A 20,980-nucleotide genomic window follows, 5' to 3' on the forward strand; every position below is an offset into this window, starting at 1 on the left:
CATATTTATGGGAATTTTAAGCGGAAAGGTACACCATTAGTTTGGTAGTCAGTTCCTCGCACATTTTGTGTCACACGTTCTGTGCCCTTTGTCAGCAAACTGAAAATGAAAGAAGATTGAAAATGAATCTTTGCAAGTGAAATTGTGTTTATGGTGCGGCATAACGAAAGGATTTGCCGCAGCTTTTGCGTGTTTACACTCCTATTGATCAAATTCTTAATGCATGTCAGAGAGGACCTTCATCGCAATGCTGAACCAGACCTACTAATGTTTAGAGATTCAATGCATCTTGTTCTTCAAAATGCATGAAATAGAGGAAGTATTAAAGAATATGACAGAAAATATCACAGGCTAGAAACATCAGAGAAACTCGCAGTTATCTTTAATGTTTGTGAATCGATTGCTTGACATGTAAAATGGAGCCCTGAAGCTGAACGATGGCTAAAAGCTTCTGATGCTCTTCGGTTAGCCCCAAAGGGACAGTTTGTTCTCATACCTCTGTTTCACTGTGCCTTCCTGTGAGGATTCACTTCAACATCGGACACAGCAGCATAAGCACACTTTTGAATTCTCACCCCTTCTCGTCATTGAATGTACTGGAGGTGAAGACATGGGGTCAGTAGTCCGTGTCAGCAACACTAAGGCAACAACTGTAACCAACTCTTTTTTTTATTTAGCCTGTTTCTCCATAATCTGCGCTTAAAGTTTCATGAGATTTTGTGCTGAATTTTTATCCCGTTTTTGTTCTCACCCAGAGCAAATGCACATCAATAATAGACGTGCTTTGGGGTTGCAGGGAGAGAAAGCGTAAAGGTATTCTGTTAGTGTTAGACACCTCTTCCGCTAAGAGCACTAGAACAAGTCTTTACAGAGTATTACCGCAGTTGTGATTGGTCTTTTTGGCATCAGTCCCATCTGCAGGCAGTAAATAAATAATATTACAAAAAGAAACTGTCGTTGTAGTGAAACTGAGGTGTTGACCCCAATTCTGGCTGAAGATTGTTCAGGGAAATAAGATAGTCATAAGCTTCCTATAAAAAAGACGTCACATTTTTCATGTCACATTGATGGTTGCTGTATGTATCCATAGTAAACTCTAACTGTAAGTGCATGCATTTTACTTAATTATGTTATATTTTTATTATATTTTTTAATCTTGTGTATATTGAATGATATACATATACAATATATGATCAGATGAAAGCAGAACTGCACTTCCTAACAGAATGCTCCAAAAACACGGACATACGGACAGTGTTCTATGATAAAATACAGCAGATTCATCCAACATTTAAAACGCGTTCAAACCAGGAGAAACTGCCATATCTGTTAGGAGAACGCAAGAACTGCTGTGTGTTTGCTGCTCACTATGCGTCTGCCTGTCACCATAGAAGAGAAAACACTCAATCTGCCCTGATCTGATGTTTCCAGCACATATAGATTATATTAAACCGTATTACTCTGTTATATTACTTAGATGTACATTTTGCTTCTGTAAATCTGTCTAATCCATCATCTTTTTTTCTTTTCTAGTTTATATACTTACATACATTAGTAATTCATTTTGCACTACATGCTTAATACTTTTATGTATTATTACTATTATTCTTATTACTTTCTTCTCATGCACTATTTGTAAGCAGCCCAGCTGCAATTGCTTTGGCAATACAAATGTATAGTTTTTGTCATGCCAATAAAGCACACTTGAATTGAATTGAATTGAATATTACTGTTAAAAAGTTGGCAGTCAGTAAGGAAGTTTGTCTCCAAAAAAATTAAAATTTTTCACATATTATTTGTGACTACAGAATGTTGTGAAACAGAGACACATTTCCACTGGCGTGTGCCCCTCCCTCCTACATTAAGATCCTGCCACTTCCATATCTGGGACAAAGGAAGCCTTTTCCATCATTTCACAACCCTGTTATTCTCGAGTGGTAGTAGGGCACCAGATGGGCTCTGACCTGGATCCGTGATCTTCGATCGTGAAGGTTACCCATCTGTGTTTGTGCAGATGCCAGAGCGTTGAACCTCTCTATTCAGCGGCCATTGCTCTGATCTCCACAAACCTAAGCCACCACAGCACTGTTTACATTCTATGAATAGAATCACATGTTTGATTAAGCCAGCCCAGTGTCAGAGAGAGTATGTGGAGGACCAGCACCCACATGGGTCACAGTGAAGTAGAAGCTACTGTTATATCTTGGTGTGAAAAACTCTCACTACTTTTTATATGACACTTTTGGGGAAAAAATACAACACAGCACACCTCTGGGAATTGTTATTTAAAAAGGAAACAGTCACAATATTCGTAAAGAATTGAATGACTTCAGTTATGATTTCTCTTAACGATTCTGGTTAATCCATTTACTAGGGCTTTTCACACTTGACATATTTAACCCTGGGTCATTCTAAACCCTGGGTTATCTTGCTTCAAGTTTCACACTGCTCATAATTTACCCAAGGTTAACAAATAATCCTTGGTATTCCTAAAATGACGTTTCACATTGGACATTCCTAAACCCTGGGTTAACATTCTTATTTGAATATTTATGGAATATTTATGTTTAGCTCTAGCGTTGCTCAAAGAACAATAAGAACCGGCTCTTTATTCCCAACTGGTATTAGCTCTAGACATATACTGCAGTTCAAAAGTTTGGGGTAAGTAAGTAAAATGTATTACAAATAGAAAACACTTATTTTAAATTGTAATAATATTTCACAATATTACTGTATTTTTTGATCAAATAAGTGCAGCCTTGGTGAGTATTAAAAAAAAAACTTATTTTAAAAACATTAAGAAATCTTACCGACCACAAACTTTTGAACAGTATAGCCCTTTCAAAAGTGGAGAAAACACATAATGTAAATGGCCATCTATGACCTTGGTGACCATACAGCCATTGTGTATCCTTATAAAAATACACCCTCTGCAATTATCCAAGTCTGCCCTCTATTTCAAGCTTTGACATTAAAAATAAATAAAGTAGCACTTATGGTTTGAGAGACTGACCACTTACATTTGAGATCTAGGCTGCCTTGTGTTGACTCTCCCTGTGTGGCTACATGGTTTGGTTGAGCTGGAGCAAATCACGGCTGAAATCTCACTGCGGTGCTGCTAAAAACAGGCCAAACGCATACTCTTATTACCCCGTCCCACGGGAGATGAAATAAACCGCCTGTTTAAGCAATACTTCAACCTGTTAAAGGCGTATTCACCCTTTGGGCCCTGTTCTAGCACCGCTGTGTACTTCAAAACGCTTATTTAATTAGCGACATGTCTCAGTTCCACATGAAGTCGTTGTGGAATAATCCTGTAATTTGTAATTAACATCCATAACCTTTTGTTCTCATCAGATATTTGAGGAATGCTTACTGCATACTAACTCCTGCAGTTCAGTTCTGTCTCTCTCACGTCTTTTGTTAATGCTAATCACTGCAGAAAATCAGCATGTCACATATTAAGTAGACAGGTCTACTGTACAGAAGACACATGTTCGGTGCCTGCGCTCGTACAATGGCTCACCTGTTTGGCTCAAAGCGTTAGCTGTGGGTGAACAGATTATTACTCAGTGTGGGCTCTCCAAAACATGTGCAGTATTTATATATATATGGCAAGATTTAGCAGTTGAAGGTGGATAAGAGAATGGCGCAGTGGATTCTGTGCCAGGCACTTCATTTGAAACACACCTGCATGCTTTTATTCACTCCAGCACTCTTGTGGGATTGAGTTTTTCATAAATGTATCTCACAGCTAAATTGTAATGCAGTGAGGGTAAAAGACATTTTGCATTGACATATCTTGAAGAGTTTGTGTGATGATGTGTAATTTAAGGCGTATTACACTATGAAGCTTCATCTGATCACTTTAGGGGGATTTCCCTGTTTGTATTATTTCGCAATACGTTGTGTACATTCAGTGTTGGGGGTAAAGCATTTCAACTCGAGTTACGTAATCAGATTACTTTTTCCAAGTAACTAGTAAAGTACACATTTATTGACTGACGGCTGTCCTGTCCAAATATGTATTTATGTATTTAATCTCACTTTATTAACCAATGTCTTTACTGCTGACCTTCAATGATCTAATTCAACCATACTAATAAGCAAAAATTACTAGATTAGATTTAGAAATAATGTTGTTATTAAAAAACAAATAAGCAAGCCCCAGGTGAGAAAAGGTAACTCAAAAGTAATGTAATGCATTACTTTGAATAAAAAGTATCTAAGAAACACAATTAGTTACTTTTTTAGGGAGTAACAATGTTGTAATGCATAACTTTAAAAAGTAACTTTTCCCAACACTGTGTTTCTTTTTCTAGATTTTTTAACTAATATTTACAGAGCCCCGGACAAAAAATAAATAAATAAGATATAGATATATATATAGATATATAAATCATGGCCATGAATTAAAGGGTTAGTTCACCCAAAAGTGAAAATTCTGTCATAATTTTCTCATCCTCATGTCATTCCAAACATGTAAGACTTTCGTTCCTCTTAAGCCAGGCACACATTTAATGACTATCTAAAACATTCTAAGAATGTGCTCAACATACAGCGATTGTTTCCTGCGACTGAAGCCGATTTAAATACTTACACATGGAATTTGAACACCGACTGTAATCGCAGACTGAACACAACTGGCTCTGACTGGATGCGTTTGAGCGCGATCAATCATAAGTATCAATTCACATTCATAATCGGCCTCACAATCGTTAGGTGTCCCCGGCTTTAAAAACACAAATAAAGATCTTTCTGAGCTTTCTGTCCCTCCATTGACACTATACGCAACTACCACTTTGATGCTTTAAAAAGTTAATAAAGAGATCATAAAAATTACCCATATGAATTGAGCTAGTTTCTCAATGTGTCAATGTGTCTCAATGTGACTAATGTGTTCCCTTGTTTTGATTTAACAAAAACAAGGGAACAAATTAGGAACAAATTGTTCATTTGTGGCCACGATATACCTATTTTTTTCCCCTGCATGTCATTTGTGGAGCTCTGTAATAACTACATTTTCTGAAGAAGCCCCAAATCTATATTCTTTATGGCTCAGCTCCTGCCTTCCATGTAAGTCTACAAGATTTTTTCTTGGAATGCACAATATTTATGTACTATATTGGTTATTGGTCATTTATTAGAGAATATCGCATTAATTGTATTGGTCACATGCTAATTTGCTTATTTTTACATTTAGCTCTCATCTAAAGTAAATCTCTAAGAGGAGAAATAATTAATACTTTAATAACACTGTTAAATATTATCTTTTACCAAATCTCCAAATGAATATCTATTTTTCATACTGTATAATTATAATTAGCATTTAAATTATTTTTTACTTAATTTTTATTGTTTTATTTTAAAGGTTCCCTAGATTATGTTTTTAAAAGATGTAATATAAGTCTAAGGTGTCCCCTGAATGTGTCTGTGAAGTTTCAGCTCAAAATACCCCATAGATTTTTTTTAATTAATTTTTTTAACTGCCTATTTTGGGGCATCATTATAAACGCGCCGATTTTATGCTGCGGCCCCTTTAAATCCCGTGCTCTCCACCCATGCCTTAAACAGTGCCTTAACAAAGTTTACACAGCTAATATAACCCTCAAAATGGATCTTTACAAAGTGTTCGTCATGCATGCGGCACTTATGTGAGTATTGTATACTGTTATATTGTTGACTTCTGATTTTGAATGAGTTTGATAGTGCTCCGTGGCTAACGGCTAATGCTACACTGTTGGAGAAATTTATAAAGAATGAAGTTGTGTTTATGCATTATACAGACTGCAAGTGTTTAAAAATGAAAATAGCGATGGCTCTCTTGTCTCTGTGAATACAGTAATAACCGATGGTAACTTTAACCACATTTAACAGTACATTAGCAACATGCTAACGAATCCATGCATCATGGATCATGTCAGTTATTATTGCTCCATCTGCCATTTTTCACTATTGTTCTTGCTTGCTTACCTAGTCTGATGATTTGGTTGTGCACATCCAGACGTTAATACTGGCTGCCCTTGTCTAATGCCTTTTATAATGTTGGAAACGTGGGCTGGCATATGCAAATATTGGGGGCGTACATGTTGAGATTCGCTTGTTCTTCTGAGGTCTTTTAAACAAATGAGACTTATATAAGAAGGAGGAAACAATGGAGTTTGAGACTCACTGTATGTCATTTCCATGTACTGAACTCTTGTTATTTAACTATGCCAAGATAAATTCAATTTTTCATTCGAGGGCACCTTTAAATTTATTAAAGCAAAATTTCACCTTTTTTAATTGTCCACCAGGAGAACATGAAGAATCATCATTAAGTCTAATTTCTTATAATAGCAGACATGTGCTTAACAAACCTCAATATCTGTGATGTTCATGTCTGTAGCATAATCTGTGCATTGAGTATGAGCAACATTATTAGCCTTAGCAAGCACCAATAATTCAATGCCATGAGAACATTTTTCCATAAAGAACTTTATGCACTGGTGCTTTAAAGAACCCAGAAATCAATGTGTAATACACTGATCTGAAGAACCTATAATGTAAAATCTAAAACTTTGAAATTGCAAAGGATCATAAAGCAACTCATGGTCCACAAAATGGTCATTTTTAAGAATCCTACAATGTAGAACCACCCCTCATGCTCGCATCAGCTGCCACTCGGCTTGACAGCAGGTCAGTCGTAACAAATTCGGAGGTGATAAACTGCGAATGGCTTCCCTGGCACCTGTCCTAACAGCAGAGCTCTGGGAGTCCCCAAAGTCCAGTCACTCATTTTTAATTGATGTGTCTTCATCCGTACGTGAGGTGTGGGGCTGCAGTAGTGCTCCAGTGGTGCTGTGTCCGGTCTAGACTTCCTCTTTGCCCGTTATTCCAGCTGCCTGGCTACTCAAGCGGCAGAAGAGGCAGTGGGGAACCTGTAACCAGCTGCAGGTTGACAGGAGATAAATGGCTCCATTAGTGTGTCTGGGCCGCAGGGCGGAGTCTGACCCACTGGCCCACCCAGCACCACACTAAGCCACTTACAAACATCAAACAACATACTTCCTCATCCTGGACGGACCTGCCAGGGAACGCTAGCACAGTGAGTTATCTTGTGTCCTGGCTGGAATGGCCTATATTGTACCATCTGGATGGTAGGTCAGTGTTATGGCAGGTTTATGAAGGATTCCAGTGTCATTCTAGTTTTACTTCATATTGAATTCTAATATTTTCGTCAAAGTTTGAGGAAATGTTTCATTTCAACGTAAACTGGATTACACTATATCATATGGTATATTGGATTGCCATCTTATCGACCACTTTGCTCTCTTGTTGTCAGCCACATAAAAATCCATGTCATTCAACCACTAGATGAAATATTTCCGGTATGAAAAAGTGCTTAAACTGATGTAATGGTATATGTGATACTTACCTGTATTTCTGACCCAGATGGAGTTTGTTATTTAGACTTTGCATTGTATGAGCATATTTCTCATATGACCTACTCCACAAAGGACAATGACTTGTGATCTTTTTATTTTTTTATTTTTTGGTCTATGTAATGTAGACAATACATGTATTCTAAAAAACTATTAAAATGTGTAAACTGGTAGACTTTCTACTATATCATTTATATAGGTAGATATAGATAGATAATAGTAATAATAATAATTTATATTTATTTATAATAATAAATAATGTCAAAATGCCGGTCTTGGCGAGTATTCACATAAACACAGTCAGTTTTGTTTTAAGTGAACGTAGACAGTGAATGCATGCCTTAAAGTGACAGCAGCCTAATATACCTGCTGCCAAATTATGAGATAATATTAAAAATATCTATATGGCAGTTTGTCCACATGGTATCGATGTCAAACTTTATAACTTTGGAAAGTAACTTTGGAAAACCACTAGCCACAGTGGCTGGTAAGCAAAAAAATTTAAAGGTGCCATCGAACGTTTTTTTACAAGATGTAATAAAAGTCTAAGGTGTCCCCTAAATGTGTCTGTGAATTTTCAGCTCAAAATAATCCATAGATTTTTTTTAATTAATTTTTTTAACTGCCTATTTTGGGGCATCATTAAATATGAGCCGATTTATGCTCTGCGGCCCCTTTAAATCTCGCGCTCTCTGCCCACGGAGCTCGCGCTTGCCTTAAACAGTGCCTAAACAAAGTTTACACAGCTAATATAACCCTCAAATGGATCTTTACAAAGTGTTCGTCATGTATGCGGCATGCATGCGTCGGATTATGTGAGTATTGTATACTGTTATATTGTTTACATTGATTCTGAATGAATTTGAGGCTGTGCTCCGTGGCTAACGGTTAATGCTACACTGTTGGAGAGATTTATAAAGAATGAAGTTGTGTTTATGAATTATACAGACTGCAAGTGTTTAAAAATGAAAATAACGACAGTCTTGTCTCCATGAATACAGTAAGAAACGATGGTAACTTTAACCACATTTAACAGTACATTAGCAACATGCTAACGAAACATTTAGAAAGACAATTTACACTAAAAATATCATGTTATCATGGATCATGTCAGTTATTATCGCTCCATCTGCCATTTTTCGCTATTCTTGCTTGCTTACCTAGTCTGATGATTCAGCTGTGCACAGATCCAGACGTTAATACTGGCTGCCCTTGTCTAATGCCTTTCATAATGTTGGAAACATGGGCTGGCATATGCAAATATTGGGGTCATACATATTAATGATCCCGACAGTTACGTAACAGTCGGTGTTATGTTGAGATTCGCCTGTTCTTCGGAGGTCTTTTAAACAAATGAGATTTATATAAGTAGGAGGAAACAGTGGAGTTTGAGACTCACTGTATGTCATTTCCATGTACTGAACTCTTGTTATTTAACTATGCCAAGATAAATTCAATTTTTCATTCGAGGGCACCTTTAATGTCCAGCCATGGATGGATGGATGGATGGATGGATGTTTATGTAAATATGTGTGTGCCCATCCTTGTAGCTGACTAGTCTTATCTAAAATTAACCACAGAGAAAGTTTCAGTGACCCGTTATATGTGTTGTAAGTAATCATTGTCTCATTATCATTGTATGCATATCATTCAAGGAAGAGCAGTCCTTAGAGACAATTTAAAAGCGACTTGTCCCTATTGTTTAGACAAGGCTAATTGTCATTGTTCCAGAAATGCCATACCTCTCAGTGACGCATTGGTGCCATGTTGGTTTTTCGTTTTTCTTCTGTCCTAACAGACACCGAAAAAGCAGAATCCCAGGAGAACCTGACACTGGACGATTAAATGCAACTGTCATCTTTTAAACTAGCTTTGCTTAGTATTTGTATTTTATAGTAGGTTCTCTAGAGATTATTTGAGAAAGATGACATTTTGTATTACCTTTGGATTTTATTAGCAAATATATCAGCAGCGAGGCAGCTAGGGTTGCTTTTAGGCAAACATGTTAGGCACCTGATGTACGTGTGCGCCTGCACTAAGTGGCTTTGTTAAATCATTACCATATGAGTCATCTCTTATAGAGACTGCTTTTCGTCTTCTTTATTCCAATTCAACATCAAAGGGAAAAATAATGCCTTAATCAAGCCGAGAACAGATCAAAAAAACCAGACTCGGCTCTGAGTATTTGTGCATCCGTGTTTGTGCCTGAGAAGGGCTGTTCATGAGCAAAAGCAGACTCTGATCAGCCTCCATATGAAGCACTTCATCATAATCAGATTATATGATGTGGTGTCTTTCTTTGAAAGGAGTAAATCGTTTGCTTCTCCACTTCTCCAATCACTTGTTCTGCCTGTTACACTTAAAATAAACGTTTACGTGCTAAACCTCATGACTCTCTCTGTATGTTTTAAAATATATGCGTTTAAAACATTGTGATTTGTATAGGGTACTAGAGTCCATTGCTGACCTCATCACCTCACTGTGACCTTCATTAAGCCCTGCCTTAAAACCATTGCTGGCTGTTTCTTCTTCAGCAGAACTGCCAGATTACCAGGCAAGCTTTTGCTCTTTTCTAATCTTAAGTCCTGTGTGTTTGAATAATTGTCAATGGAACTAGCAGTGGAGATATAAAAGGGAAGCCATTTAAACTTATATAGATATTTTAAAGGGGTCCTTGATTATGATTTAACTTTTTTAACTTTAGTTAGTGTGTAATGTTGCTGTTTGAGCATAAACAACATCTGCAAAGTTACAACTCTTTAGAGAAGAGGAAGAGTTGTTGTAGTAGAGTGTTGTTGTCATGCTGTCATTTTACACCGGACTGCTTCACAAACGAGGGTCAATTCAATGCTGGATTTGCACAAAAGATTAACATGACGGCACATGCTAGTCGATGAGTTGGATCAACTCCACAGCAACTACATAAATTTATCCACTAACCATTCAGAAACGTCCAGTTGCATTCTAAATGTTGTAACTTCTTCCTGAGTCCGGTTTGAACAATGTAAGGCTGAACACTGTTAAGACAATCCTCATTTTGGCTGCGTGAGATTCTCCAGCTTTGTTGTTGTTGAGCAACCGAAGCACAAGCTGTTAAAGCTCCGCCCTCTTTTGTAAAGCGGGTCTGGAGCAGCAGCTCGTTTGCATTTAAAGGGACACACACAAAAATGGTGTGTTTTTGTTCACACCCAAATAGGGGCAAATTTGACAAGCTATAATAAATGATCTGTGGGGTATTTTGAGCTGAAACTTCACAGACAAATTCTGGGGACACCAGAGACCTTTATTACACCTTGTGAAAAGGGGCATCGGTCCCCTTTAAGAACAGTTCGGTTAACTCATGCCAATGGTTTCAGGTGACTAAGTTTGAGTATTTGCCTCAATTCTGTTTCACAGTCTCCACAAGTTTTTTGACCAGTCATTCACACTCAAAATATGTGTGTAGGGAGGCAGAGAGAGAGATTTTGTAACCATAATTGTTCAAAAGTGTACAAAAAAAACTTACTATTGATCGGCACCTCTGCAAATTGGCGTTTCCTTTTTTTACAGGATCAAAATTCTCCCACACTGGCGCCCATCACTGTAACCTCAGCCAATGAAATTGGTTGCAGGGCGGGATTTCCGCTGAACTGGTTTTGGTCTCTCTCGCGCTCTCTACACACTACGGCATCGTCTTTTTTATGTTTTATGAAGGATGGCAACTAACATTAAGGTGTAATGCCGCCACCTGCCATGTCAATTAGATAGCCACTGGATTATTTACAATATTATCACATGTGATGTCACACCGGCGCAAATTTTCATTTATTAATTTTTTTGCAGAACCCTCCTGCTATCCAACAAGGTGACTTTTACATAAGGACAGAAGTTCTTATTACCATAATATCTGCAAGTTATTTATTTATTTGTTTTCCAGCAATGACTTCATCCAGTTTCCCACTGGTCCACTGCTGCTTTAATCACATGCTCTTCTTGGCTTGCCGTCATAAGTGCCTGTCGAGTTAAAGGTTTAGTACAAAATCTCAGGATGTCTGCTGACTTCAAGAGCTTTTGGCTCTTCACAGAAGCTGTCAGATATTTTTAAGCAGCAGTCAGGGGCTTCAGTTTCCTTGTCAGAAATGGCAGTAGCTTGCTGCTCCAGTAGAGCCATGTGTCTAGAAGATTCTGACATGCTCAATAGCCATTTAAGAGGATGGAGCTGAAGCCTAATGTGAGAATGATAGCATGGAGATAGACGGTGTTGCTGTTAGATCAGAAGGTGCTGGGAAATGTGATAGACTAAGGCAATGTGATCATAGCCTTTTACGTGTGCTCGGTGTCCTGCATTGATTTGTATGTGACATCAGAGATGGAAATCATTAAAAGCCACCCAGCGGTTTGGTGCAATCAATATAAATTCACATGGCTGCACACAGGCTCAAGGAGGAGAGATGTGAATAAAAATGAAAGCTCAAACAATAGTAATACTATATGAATGAATAAGAGAATGAATAAAATTATTAAACATATCAATTTATTGTTTATTTTATTAATTGTTTATTTTTTAATAATAATAACATTATTATGTATTTACTTGCTTATGATTTATTATGTATTTATTATATAATAATACTAGTTATTATTATTGATTTTTTTTTTTTTTTTATATAATTGCTTAGACAACCCAACAGTAGTATAGTTTCTTCATAATTTCCTTGTTTGTATGACTGTAGGCCTGTATGTTAACCAAACAGGCAATGTATCATCATACTGTATAAAGTACAGTTCATTAGCTGAAAATACAAACACATTTTAGCATGCAGGCTGGAGGCGCAGGTGCCCGTGCTCAGTGATGTGCTGTGCTGATTTGGGCCCATTCATATTCATCAAAGCAGAAACATTGTAATCTGCTAAAGCCCCTCCATTAAAACAGAAGCGATGTGGCTCGAATGTATGATTTAAAATAAAAGTGCAGGAAGGGTTTTACTTCAGGGGGTTTAGCTTTAAACTGTTTTAAGTGAAGTGATGCATCATATTGGGTCTTAATCGATGGACAGAGGAGATGTTGCTTGATGACATTGATTTGCTTTGCTGAAGCCTAGCAGGTGTGTGTGTGTGTGTGTGTGTGTGCATGTGTGAGTTGCTGTGCTATTTACTGTTCCAGACCATATGTGTGTGAATAGAAATGAATGATATGTCAAGTCATGTATGCCTGTTTAATCCTCATCTGTCACAATGACAATGCAGCTTGAAGGCATTCCTTGATCATGTTTTGACATTTATGTTCTCTTAGTTTGAACTTGCTACCACTATTGAGCCAAAGATAATGTTTTGTTGTTAACAAATGAATGTATGTTTGCTATCATTAACCAAACTGCTTGCTAGTGATTTTCCGCTCAAAAATCAATCTTTCACTCACATAAATAAAAATAAACAGTGATTGGTTTCCAAAATAATCTTTCAGTGAACAGTTCAGCTAAAAGAACCATTTTAATAATCTATAGAACCTTTTTTCACTTTAATAAAACCTTTTGTCCAATGGAAAGTTTCAATGGATGTTAAAGGTTTTTCCTGGAACCACAAATGCTAATTTGTGGTTATTTTTAAGCCTTAGTAATCATAACCATTAGGTCATTATAGTCTGATTTTTTTATTATTATTATTTGTTTTTTAGGCATGTAAATTTAGCTTAGCTCAGTGTCCAATTTCAAAGCACTTTATTAGCATAATTTGTATGCAGCATCAGTACACAACAAAAACAGTGAGAAAAAAAAGAAAAAGACTATAATGAGTTTTAGTTTTTTTGTTTGTTTTTTTCCAGCATATTTAATTTGAGTCACCTTTATGGCTGCCAGTTTTAGCAATTTCCTGATTTAAAGGGATAGTTCACCCAAAAATATAAATTCTGTCATTATAGGAAGAATGTTTGTAACCAAACAGATCTCACCCCCCATTGACTACCCTAGTATTTTTTTTTTCTCTGCTTTGGTAGTCAATGGGGGGCGAGATCTGCTTGGTTACAAACATTCTTCCAAATATCTTCATTTGTGTACAAAAAAAAAAAAATGTAGACGTTTGAAACAACTTGAGAGGGAGTAAATGATGACAGAATTTTCATTTTTGAGTGAACTGTCCCTTTAAACTATTTAAACACAAGTCACTGACTGCGTGTACCTTTTTGTTTTTGAGCGGAATTTCTCTTTGTGCTGCTTTTGCCATACTAAAATTGCTTGCCACTAACCCGTAGCTATCCGCCGCACAGGTGACTGACCAGCTTCTGTGGGATTTGATGTCACCTTTAGATCGGTTCAATTGAAGATGGAAACACTGGAGTCCGAGCTGACGTGTCCAATCTGCCTGGAATTGTTTGAGGACCCTCTCCTGCTGCCCTGCGCCCACAGCCTGTGCTTCAACTGCGCCCACCGCATCCTGGTCTCGCACTGCTCCAGCACCAAGCCTCTCGAGTCCATCTCCGCCTTCCAGTGCCCCACCTGCCGCTACGTCATCACGCTCAATCAGCGCGGCCTGGAGGGCCTGAAGCGAAATGTGACGCTGCAGAACATCATCGACCGATTCCAGAAGGCCTCCGTCAGTGGGCCCAACTCCCCCAACGAGAGTCGTCGGCCGCGGCCCTACAGCGCCACGCTCGGCGGGAGCGCGAGGGGCAGCCCCGCCAGTAGCGCCATGTCCCTAGAGCGCGTTGGCTGCCAGTTCTGCGATCAAGAGCCCCCGCGGGAGGCGGTCAAGACGTGCGTGACGTGCGAGGTGTCGTACTGCGACCGCTGCCTGCGGGCCACGCACCCCAATAAGAAGCCCTTCACCAGCCATCGTCTGGTGGAGCCGGTGGCGGACGCTCAGCTGCGTGGGCTGGCCTGCTTGGAGCATGAGAACGAGAAGGTGAACATGTACTGCGTGGTGGACGACCAGCTGATCTGCGCTCTCTGCAAGCTGGTGGGACGGCATCGCGAGCATCAGGTCACCTCGCTCAGTGATCGCTTCGACAAGCTTAAGGTGAGTCCTGAACTTGATTCTTAAGGCAAGACACCGCAGGTGTGTATGGTAGAAAATGTAACTAATAGAAATCAATTTACTGATTATACAGAGCCTGGGAAGTCACCTGTAGGAGAAAATAATAAGACCCACAAGTCCATGGCCACAGTTTTGCAATTCGCCCCCTCAGTTTATAAACCACATGTTCAGATTTGTAAACCGTACCTTTGGTTTTATCAATCTGTACCCACAAATTCATCCGTGCTCATGCATTCGCAGTCAATTAATGATTAAGAAACTGAGGGAACAATTTAAAGGATTAGTTCACTTTAAAATGAAAATTACCCCAAGATTTACTCACCCTCAAGCCATCCAGGAGTATATGACTTTCTCTTTCTGATTAACATAATCAGAGTTATATTAATGAATATCCTGACGCATCCGAGCTTTATAATAGCAGTGAATGGGAAACGAATAGAAAAGCTCAAGAAAGTGCATCCATCCAAAGCAAAACTTACTCCACATGGCTTTGTGTAAGAATATCTTACACTATCCATATTTAACAGGTTCTAAAGTAAAATATCTAGCTTCCGCCAGACCGTCTTCCGTATTCAACTCAGGAAGAAAGTGTGACTGACGTTTTTCGTAAGTTGAATACGGAAGGTGTAGGACGTAGCTTAAGCGTTTTGAACCGCGAGAGTATTACACTTTCTTTGTAAGTTGAATCCGGAATGCAGTCTTGCGGAAGCTAGATATTTTACTTTATGATATTGGATAAACACATCGCTTCGCTTCAGAAGGCCTTTATTAACCCCTTTCTTGAGCTTCATACTCGTTGGTCCCGTTCACTGCCATTATAAAGCTTGGATGCATCAGGATATTTATTAATATAAGTCAGATTGTGTTCTTCAGAAAGAAGAAAGTCATATACCCATATGAGCTTGGGGTAACTATCATTTTAAAGTGAACTAATCCTTTAAGAATCTGTAAGTCCAGTTTATAAAATAAGAGGACGAATTGCAAAACCGCATCTTGTTTTTTGTTTTTTTGTTTTTTCTCCTACTGGTGACTTTCTGGGCTCTGTATGATTACGTTAAGGATTGCAAATGCTATGTTATGGTTAAATATGCAAATGAGGCATTACCTAATTAAAAATTCAATAATTTGCATACATTTCCAAAACGGAAATCTGAACATGGATAAAGCCAGGTTTCATTATTTCATTTTGTTGACATATATTAGAGTCAGGTTTTTAAAGAGGACATTTTCGATATCTCTTTTTATCACACCATAAATCAGAAAATACTGTCATAAAATCTGACAAATTATATATGAACAAACTCATCTGTAAAAACATTCAGATTATAGAAATAAAACCTACATTTGGTGTATGTAAGTGCTACTAAAGTGGAGATTTCTGGCTCAGTGGAGGGGAAAAAGTCATTTTGAGAATATTTGTGTTGTAATTATTATCTACAGACGCAAGTAGATAAAGTGCAATGAAATAAACACTTTAAAGTGTATTTTGAATGAAAAAACATGTTATGAAAAAAGCCTAAAATCTCAAAATCGACTAGTGCATGATGTTTTTTTCCTGAAGTGCCTTGCCTTAAACAGCTGTTTCTATAATGAAGTGCTAATAACTGTGAAGACTCATCTAAATGAGCAATAGAAAGGGTTCTTGTTGACTGATTTTAAGTGAAAAAGTTCTTTTGTAAAATCGTTGTTGTCCTGCATCATGTATTGTAACCATTTATGCAAAGTTGTTTTGTTTTTCTCTTTAGTAAGCTAATTTCATTTCATTAGCATCAACCTTACTCATTCTATGCAATATTTGTCGGCCTTCATAGTGGAGTGCTTCATGCATAGTAGCAGCCAGAACTGCCCAGCTGTTCCTTTGAGCAGAACTCATTATCATATTAGATGAGTCTGCAGTCCCTAAAGCCATTCTCTGTTCGGCACTGAAACGCAATGCTGACTTACTACAAAGAGCCTGATTGCTGAATCAGGGCTAAAATACAGAAGCTCACACATAGCACAGAGCAACCTGTGAATACAGTCGCGCCCATCAGTAAAATCACGCGCAGCTGCAGAAGGCCAGAATTACATCCGTGGCTTGTTTTTTCAATGCCGTCATAACTCCAGAGCAGTTCTTTATAGGTTTCCTCCAGATCCGCCTCCCATTACCTCGATTATCCCTGCGAGAGTCGAGTTACAAGAGAAGAGCAGGTTAAGGTCGCTAGCGCTGTGTGCTTGTGAGTTCTCATGGGGTGGATTTGTTAATATGAGCCCAAATAGAGGCCATTACACCACTCCCATGAATAGGCCACCATTGACTTCTGCATCAGCATTATAATAACAGGCGTAGAGGGCACATGTGATCTCCCTGTGATCTAGTATCCCAGTTGACCTCTTTGTTCACACCAGCTCACACAAAGGAAATTCCGATCATTGACCCATGCTCGCCCGATCTGGTTTTTGAAGAAAACGATGCAGCTCTGCTGAAACTGCCTCGATTGTGCTAGATGAACTTCATTGTGTGTTGCTGAAAGTCGATACCTGAGAGAGTTGCTTCTGTTTTGTCCCAAGTTCTTCTTGCAGGGAAACAGAAAAGAGGCTGGTAGTATGCGAAGGTTACAGCATCCAGATCGACATTTAATTTCCTCTAGGAATCCCGGCGGACTGAGAGGATTACCTCAGTTTTGAATTACTCACTGGAATGTTGTCTCCATAATTACCTCTTGTGCTGTTGGTTAATACATTCCACCCGGTACCTGTAACAGTCTTGACTTGTTTTGTTTTGTTTTAAAAAAGTTGTGCTATGTGTAAAATAAGATGCCAGGTCTAAAATGCACTTTAATGCAATTTTAATGCAAAACGTCCGGATTGGGGATTGTATCTACATTGCAGAGGCTTATTTGAATGTTCCCCTGCTGAAGCTTTGAACCTGTCTAACTTTGAACTTCCAATCCACAACCTGAGAATAGAGAGAGAGAGCAAAGACGCCGTCAGGGCTCAGGGATTCAAACTTTTAATCTTCTTCCGGCTCAAGTAAAATGAGAAATCCTTGTTTGTACGTAAGCTTCACGGTGGATGATGATGATTCAAACAGTTCCACGCGTTTAAATGAGCTCTGCCGTTTCCTAGTCGACATTCGCAGAATTGCATATTACAGTTATTGTGAAGCCAAAACTGCAGACTCTCCTGCAGTAAACTCAGGGTGAGGTATAGGTTTGCACATGCTCATGTTCTGAAAAAACAAGAATTTGTCTGAGTAAATTTTCTGTTCAATTTTTTTTTTCTTTTTGCTAAAATAATAAGTGGTTTTGGGATGTATTTTATGCATTTTGAAGTTATTGTTGTGAAATGCAACACTTTGAGCGCTGTTGAGCAGATCCGTAAACAACTTTGATTGGCCATTGTGTGCACGCTCATCAGATATGTAAAAATTTGTTGTAAAGAGACATCAATGACGCTCTTCACCGAGCGCTTACACAGATGCACACAGGAATTTAGTATTCGAAAATTTCAGTATTCGGTACCAATACCATCAGAATTTAGCAGTTCTCTGTACCAATTTCAGCACCAGAGCAAAAACTTTTAAATTCAGTACTTTAGAAAATCTCATCCATTGGTAATCACTGTCAGTCATTGCAGTTTCTGATTCAATTGCGCAATTAAATATGGTTGTCAATCCAGAAATATTGCAGCGTACTTAGCAACATGAAAAACTAAACTCTTGTGAAAACTCCCATCATAATAAAAAGCTGTGGCTTGTGTTGAACAAAACAAAACCTTGTGCATTTTCAGCGGTGTTAAGCGGATTCTGAGTAACCTACTGACTAGCACCTCTGATAGGTCATCGCGTTCCCGAGCTCAACAGGTATGATTGTGATGGGCTACAGTGCTGAACGCTTGTAAAAACACACTGTAAATAGAAACCTTTGATGCTCAGAAAGCCCTCAAACAAACACAAACAAGAGCATCTTTCACCAGGTGCTGAATATACCCGGTAGTATGTACTACCCGTACTGCAGAAATGCATTCTGTCAACTTATTTATTTAGTTAGTTAGTTAGTTAGTTAATACCAGCTGCTACTGGTAGTATTTGACAACCCTAGTTGCTTCCATCTAAGAAGAACCATTATACATAAAAAATTATACTTTTTTCTCCATTTTCCCCATATGTGAAGTGTAGTTCAGGAATGGCTAATTTTGCATCTAGTAAGCAAAATACATAAATTTAAACACACTACTCTTCAATATATTTTTTAAAAAGAAATGGTTACTTTTATTTATTCAGATGTGTTCAACTGATCAAACGTGAAAGTAAAGACTTTTGTGTTGTTTGAAAGAAAAATCTATTTAAAGTAAATTATTTTAAGCACTCTGTTCTTCAAAAAATCAAAAAAAAAAAAAAAAATCCACAAAAATATCAAGCAGTTTCCACAAAAATATTAAGCAACAAAACTGTTCAATATTGATAATTATAAGAAATGTTTATTGAAAACCAAATCATCATATTAGAATGATTTCTGAAGGACAATGTGACACTGAAGACTGGAGTAATGATATTGAAATGATGATTCAGCTTTGGATCACAGGGATAAATTACATTTTAAAATATTTTCAAATAGAAAACAGTTATTTAAAATTAGAAAAATATTTCACAGTATTCCTGTTTTTACTGATTTTTTTACTGTATATAAATGCAGCCTTGGGCAGCATAAGAGACTTCTTTTAAAAACATAAAAAAAACAAAAAACTTTTAACTAAACTTTTGACTGGTAGTGTATAAAAAATATGTTTGATAATTGGGTTTTCAGTGTTGATCCTCTTATGCATTGTTCCAGGCAGCTAATTGATTGAAGAGCAGGTACTTCAACTTTGTGTGCTATACTTCAAGGAGCTAATGAGCTGCCATTCTTTTATAACCTCATCAACACCTCTTCGCACGCTCTCCACTTCTAAACAGCAGCAGAAACGAGCCAAGACAAATATTATGTTTAGGCGTGTGCTGTCCGCTGCACTCAGCATGCGTCTTCCATCCTCCTATTGATCTCACCCGTCTCCTGCGTTTGAACGTGACTTACATGAGTAACATTGGACGGTGAGGCCTTCAAAGCATGACAGCAGTCTCACAAACACTCAGGGATTAGGTTTTACAGAGCCAAAACACAAAATATGAAAAAAAAGTGGCGATTAAAGGCTTAATTTCTATTTCGGAAAAGTTGCAAGTCGCAGCAGTCAGCTTTGATTAAAGTTCCACCCGGTTTGGCGTTTGGGCCTCTTACTCTAAGCTCCTTAGGGAAGCCGTCTATCTTCTCACAGATATATGAGCCCAGCTCAGCAGACACCAACTCGCCAAATTCTGCTGCATTCAGTGAGCCATCAGTAGGCCGCTGGGGTCATTTTCAAAATGCTCCTAACAGACAGTTTTAAAAGCCAAAAGAGCAAGTCAGCTGAAACGATGATCGATATGAACTGGGCTTTCCTTCCACCTCAGCCTCAGCCAGATTTTCCTACTGCAGCCACATTGGCCTGGTTTTGCCTGTCCTTTAGCCCAAGGTGTTCAGAGGAGATAATGCAGGAGGCAATATGCCATGCTTATGAATCTAAGCACTATGGAAGTACTCCTCATTGAGGGTAATGAAAGGTACAGATTTTGTGTGCACTTACAGCTGTGCTCTGACTTACACTCCTATTCAGAGGACAGATTGTGACCCTCAGTATCAACTATGTCGTAATAGTCAGTGTTAGGCAACCTATTTGAAGTGAAAAAATAAGTAAGTAAAGAAATTAAATGTTATATGTGACCCTTGACCACAAAACCAGTCACAAGTAGCATGGGTATATTTGTAGCAATAGCCAACAATACATTGTATGGGTCAAAATTAGCAATTTTTCTTTTATGCCAGAAATCATTGGGATATTAAGTAAAGATCAAGTTCCATGAAGATATTTTGTAAATTTCCAACCATAATTATTTTTGTGAGTGGATATGCATTACTAAGGACTTCATTTGGACAACTTTAAAAGTGATTTACTCAATATTTTGATTTTTTTGCACCCTCAGATTCCAGATTTTCAAATAGCTGTATCTCGGCCAAATATTTTCCTATCCTAACAAACCATACATCAATGGAAAGCTTATTTATTCAGCTTTTTCAGAGGAAAAAATTGACCCTTATGACTCGTTTTGTTTTCAGGGTAACATATATGTATATATACAGGGCTAATTGCAGGTGGATTTCAGCAGTGGCATGTACTTTGTTCCGCCACTTTGGCGGATTGAATTTTATAATATAAAACATTTTGCAATTGTAGTCTTTTAAAAAGGCATCTGAAATAATAAACTAAGTGCAATGTAGTGTTGTCAAAAAAAGATTTTTTCGATACATGTCGATACTAAAATATCTGAAAAGATTCTAATGCTCATTTTTCGCAGGATAGATACACGATACCAGCTGCGCTTTCTCTCTCTCTCATCTCTCCGATAGCAAGTTGACACACACCCAAAGTGCGTGCAAATAAAGTTCTAAATTGTACTAAATTCTTTTTCGCTGCTTATTGAGCTTAAACTGTCA

The 20,980-nt window shown here is 38.0% G+C and overlaps 1 protein-coding gene across 10 annotated transcripts in view; it reads left to right on the forward strand.

The window, feature by feature from the left end:
- Positions 1 to 20,980, forward strand: part of mid2 (midline 2) — a 163,397-nt gene that overhangs the window by 73,558 nt on the left and 68,859 nt on the right. For 6 of the 10 annotated variants that reach the window (XM_048176764.1, XM_048176770.1, XM_048176769.1 and 3 more), the window contains one exon: positions 13,706 to 14,414. The exons of 1 other annotated variant lie outside the window; for it this stretch is intronic. In XM_048176764.1, the coding sequence (XP_048032721.1) occupies positions 13,722 to 14,414 (693 nt within the window). In that variant the 5' untranslated portion in view covers positions 13,706 to 13,721. Of the gene's footprint in view, positions 1 to 13,665; positions 14,415 to 20,980 lie in introns of all 10 variants that reach the window. 3 more of the 10 variants (XM_048176766.1, XM_048176768.1, XM_048176767.1) reach the window with 1 other exon arrangement.

The sequence above is a fragment of the Megalobrama amblycephala genome, linkage group LG23, assembly GCF_018812025.1.
Source record: "Megalobrama amblycephala isolate DHTTF-2021 linkage group LG23, ASM1881202v1, whole genome shotgun sequence".
NCBI classification, from domain to species: Eukaryota; Metazoa; Chordata; class Actinopteri; order Cypriniformes; family Xenocyprididae; genus Megalobrama; species Megalobrama amblycephala.